A 5,219-nucleotide genomic window follows, 5' to 3' on the forward strand; every position below is an offset into this window, starting at 1 on the left:
TGCCTGAATAAAGTAGTCTACAAATAAATATGTATTATTTAAAATTAGACTACCTAAGCTATATAGTTGTGGGTTTTTCATTGTTAAACTGGTTGTTGCTGATAGAGTTTTTTTTGTTTGTTTTTTTGTTTTTATTTATGATTGTTGTTTAAGTTTGTGTGTGTGAGTGTGTGTGTGTTTGAAGTTTTTACTTCTTTTGTCTTATAAACGGGTTTCATAATAAATCATTTAGTTTAGGAGTTCCTGTTGTGTCTCAGCGGTAATGAAACCAACTAGTATCCATGAGGCTGCAGGTTCTACCCCTGGCCTCACTCAATGGGTTAAGGATCAGGCATTGCCCTGAACTGTGATGTAGGTTGCAGATGTGGCTTGGATCCAGCGTTGCTGTGGCATGGTGTAGATGGCAATTGCAGCTCCAATTTGCCCCCTATCCTGGGAAAATTTATATGCTGCAGGTATTACCCTAAAAAGCAAAATAAATAAATAAATAAATCATTCAGTTTATATTACTTTAAGGTATAAGTATGTTTATACACTTAGAAATGTATGTATTTATGTATGTAGTTCATAGATAATGTAGTCAGTTATATATTTGTCTGTATATAATATTCTGTAATAACTTTTACAATAACATAAATGATAAATGAAATATAATATTTCCACATAATATTTTATAATAATTTCAGTTATAAATATGATGAAAACATAGTCATATTTGGAGAGCGAATCTCCTTGAGAACATATAGTGAAATGATTCCATTTTGGTTTACAGCATAGTGAGACCATTTTTGGCAAATTATTGATTCTTTTGATAGGTATTTGCCTAGAATCCCTTTTTTATTATCATAATAAATGCTTTAACTTTGTGACTTCTCTTGCCAATACTCTACTTGCTGTGTCCTTGATCCTTTAGGATAGCATATTTTCTAATGTTCTTTTGGAGTCATAAGCCAAAAACAAATTACTGTGAAAGAATTTCATATTTTTTAAAACAAATACCAAGTCCTGCATTTAGTGACAGAATGATTCTGTGTTATAGTCGCAATTCTAACAACAGGAGAGAAAATCATACCTTGATCCTTGGTAACACTTTTCTCTATTTATATTTTTCTCGTGTCATTCAATAGATAAAACTGTTGCTAGAACACTTACTGCTAATTCATTGGACTCACATATGTGGCTTTTATGTGTCCTGGTGTTGAGACATGTTCATCAATATCATGCATATCAATATCATGTATCAAATCATTGTTACATTTTCCATGGGAAATCTAATGCTGGTTACACTGACATAGGAACTCCATTTTTCCATCTTTCTCTAAATGATAAATAGATAACTTACATAAACTCTGTGGTCTTCATTATTTTTATGATTTATTGTGGATAGATGGAATGTATAACAGCTCAAAGGAAGAGCTATATTGGAACTCAACCATCATAATTCTAATATACTCCAAGAATGTGATGTTCCCATTATACTAAGCAGGCTTGCAGAAGAAAAAGTTTGCCAATATAAAACATGTACATGTCCCTTCACCACCAAAGTTTTTTTCTTTAATTGAGCTTATTTCTGAATTATAAAACCCTGATTCTGTATTTTACATTCTGGATTTATTGACAGAAAAAAAAATGTTCGTTATTTCCAACAATTGTTCCCAGAGGGAGCTAGACTTGGATTGATATTGCTTCCAAATTCCATTGATCTAAAGGGGGTATAGACAGGATCTAACTTAATATCTTGGTCTGTGGGTGATGCACCTCTGTACTAATAGAATGAAGATTTGGGTTTTGATTTACAAGATCCTGAGGATTGCATCTCAAGCTCACCCAATTACTGATTTCTGTAGTCTCAAGTTCCATAAGAACACAACTCAAATATCCTTCCTGAGATGTTTAATGTCTAACATGGCACCTTGCATAAAAGGCATGTTTATTCTTTGAAGACACCAACTGTTGCAAACTTATTACAGTACCAAGAGGAAACACTCTATATGAGTACCTACCATCTCTTTCTAGTCATCCTCTCCTTTACTTTTCTTCCTTGTACTTACCAACATATAAGCTCCTTGACATTATGACATTTTTCTTGTTCACTGCCTCACCTCTAGCAAATACAACATTTCTTGGCGTAGGTAGTAAGTAATACATATTTATTCAATGTTCAAAAGTATACATGAATGGATTAATTTATTGATATTGCACCACAAATATTGTTGAATTAGTATTATATCATGTAAAAAAAATGAAATTTAGTGGCAGCCTACATTTTGAAAGCAGGACATATGTGACCAATATAGACACTTTAAAGGCACACTGTTCTTTACAGTGAATTTTGGGGTTTATTGTTTTAATGCTAATAAAATCCAGAAATGAGAAGGTACATACAAAAATATGAAAGGAAGGAATTTTCATGAGAAATTACACTGTCGTTTGGTTTGATTGGCTTTAATACTAAATAGTAAGTGAACATTTGCTTTAGGACTGAAGAACAGGTGCTCTGAAACTTAAGAAAAAGTTAACGTAAAATAAGACACAGAGACAGTTATCTTAATTAAAGGTGGGAATGGGGGACTGAAGGTCTCAGGGACCAAGAGTGCTGCCTCAAGAAACCACACTGCTCTTTAGGATTATTTCAAGTGAGGAGGAGGTTGTAGGTGCAGGATATAGTTTTTTTTTATTATTATTATTTTAAAAGTTCTTTTATTACTTTAAAAGTCACATAGTTGATAGATGGTTAAGCTTTTATTCTGACCTTTAAGCATTTAACAGTCATCAGCATTTGAGGAAGCTTGGCATCAGCTATCTATGCATAGCATGTAGAGAATCATCATTGTGCTTCCACAAATGGTATACCTATCTGCAGCAACCTGTGTGTGTGTGCCTAGGTTTGCACCTTGGTTCTCCTTGCTGATGCATATCCAGCTAATGACCCCTCATAAACCCCTTGGGGCCATGAGGCAGATCTTCCTCTTATTCTTAAGAGGACATATCATGTGTGTAAACGGTGTGCCTATCTACACAGATCAAGCATGCTTGGACAACGCATTATGTCCTCACTCAGCTGACCACTTGAATAACTTATGCCTTTTGGTCTTTGTTCTTAAGCTTAAATTGTTTACCCACACTGTGGCTGTTTTTTCGAGCAGGAATATGGGGTAAAGTAAAGCAGGACAAGATGGAAATTTTAGTATAGAAAATAGAAGCAAAGAGGCTAAGAAAATATTGTAGAAACATGTCCCCTGACATCCTGACTTACCTTTCCCAGAAGGCACAGCCATGGCATGATTGTCCAACTGGGGAAACTGAGCATAAGGTGAGGTCAAAAAAAGAAAAAAAAAAAGTTCTGTTGTTTGAGATTTGTAAAGGAAGGGAGCTGAATATTATGAAAGATAATGTCATGAGTTACGTGTGTGTGAAAACACAGGAGGAGGTTAGCCACAGAGAGGAAATCATTTCCATCACAGTGGGCCATAGTTTGTAACCCATGTAAACAGACCCCTTGTACATGTAAGACTGAGTCAGGGGTTTGGCAGGCAGCATTAGAATATCAGTACTACCTATTAACAGCTTCATGATAGAAGAGAATCCTCTATCTCTTCAATGGTGTGGAAACTGAGAAGAAAGGGATAAAATAATCTCTCACTCCAAAAATTTGAGTGACTATAAATGAATTATGGTACACTTCTGATGTTAATTTCTTTTTTCATCTAACTATGGGGTAAACCTGAAGGTCCCCAGCTATTATTGACACCAGATTATGGTGATCATATACATATTTTTTTATCTTGTTATACAGCTAAAGAGCTATCCAAACCTGAATGCATGGCTGGATGGAATCATACAGGTGTGAAGGAATTCCTTCTGGTAGTTTTAACTGAAAATCCTAATTTGCAGATCCCTCTCTTTTTGCTTTTTACCCTTATTTATTTTATCACTCTGGTAGGTAATGGGGGCATGATTATGTTGATCTGGCTAAATGCCCAACTTCATACACCCATGTACTTCTTCCTAAGCAACCTGTCTTTTTGTGATATCTGCTACGCTACTGTCTTTGCTCCTAAAATGTTGATCAATTTCCTTGCAAAACACAAGTCTAGCACATTTTCTGGCTGTGTTCTACAGAGTTTCTTTTTTGCAGTATATGTCACCACAGAAGTCATCTTCCTGTCTATGATGGCTTATGACCTCTATGTAGCAATAGCCAGCACCTTGTTGTGTACAGTTATTATGACCCAAAAGGTTTGTATTCAGATGGTTCTTGCATCTTACTTGGGAGGGCTCATTAACTCCCTGACACACACAGTAGGTTTGCTAAAACTAGATATCTGTGGTCCTAACACTGTGAATCATTATTTCTGTGACATTCCTCCTCTTCTGAGACTTTCCTGTTCAGATGCCCATAACAATGAACTGCTACTTTTGTTATTCTCTGGGGTCATTGCAATGTTCACTTTGATTATCATCATGGTCTCTTACGTCTTCATCATCATTGCCATCCAGAGAATCTGCTCAGCTGAGGGGAGGCTCAAGGCCTTCTCCACCTGTGCCTCCCATCTGACCTCTGTGACTTTACTCTATGGGTCTGTAACCTTCAGTTACATCCAGCCAAGCTCTCAGTATTCCCTGGAACAGGAGAAGGTCTCTGCTGTGTTTTATACTTTGGTGATCCCCATGCTCAACCCACTGATTTATAGTCTGAGAAATAAGGATGTGAAAGAGGCAGCGAAATGGTCTATATGGCGGAAGAGAACTTCAGCTCGACCCAGTCTTCTCTATGGCTTTGCAAACCTAACATTAAACTGAAAATAGACTTTCTGTTAACCTGTATCACAGATATGACCACAGAGTTTGACCTGAAGATGGAAAATCACTCCATTTCACCCTTCATTGCTTTGTGACTTAATAGTTTCATTCTCAAAAGAGCTGATAAATATTTTGTCCTAAAAAAAATCCCATGATAAACTCTGAAAGTGCTCACCATGAATTTTAAAGGATCTGACATTGACTCAAATCAAAAGAATACTCCAGCAATAAGCATGTATCAAATGCAACATTATGTCACAGAGAAATGGAAATGTTTCCTTAGCATGGTTTTTATTGATATACCATAATTGTTTGTTCTAAAAATCCAATCACTCAAGTAAAAAATCTATTATTCAATTATTTATTTATTTATTTATTTTTGCCTTTTGACTTTTTTTTTTTTTTTTGTCTTTTTG

At 35.5% G+C, this 5,219-nt stretch overlaps 1 protein-coding gene across 1 annotated transcript; it reads left to right on the plus strand.

The window, feature by feature from the left end:
• The first annotated feature begins 3,810 nt into the window (after positions 1 to 3,810).
• On the plus strand, positions 3,811 to 4,803 carry LOC146406195 (olfactory receptor 5J3-like). Its single transcript, XM_085013228.1, has one exon. It carries the CDS (start codon positions 3,823 to 3,825, stop codon positions 4,801 to 4,803), a length of 981 nt encoding a protein of 326 aa, XP_084869354.1. The 5' UTR covers positions 3,811 to 3,822.
• The last annotated feature ends 416 nt before the right edge of the window (positions 4,804 to 5,219 follow it).

Source organism: Sus scrofa, chromosome 1, assembly GCF_054392235.1.
Source record: "Sus scrofa isolate SSC_HxYL_T2T_F1_AM1 chromosome 1, Sscrofa_HxYL_maternal_Yorkshire_Landrace_v2.0, whole genome shotgun sequence".
Taxonomy (NCBI): domain Eukaryota; kingdom Metazoa; phylum Chordata; class Mammalia; order Artiodactyla; family Suidae; genus Sus; species Sus scrofa.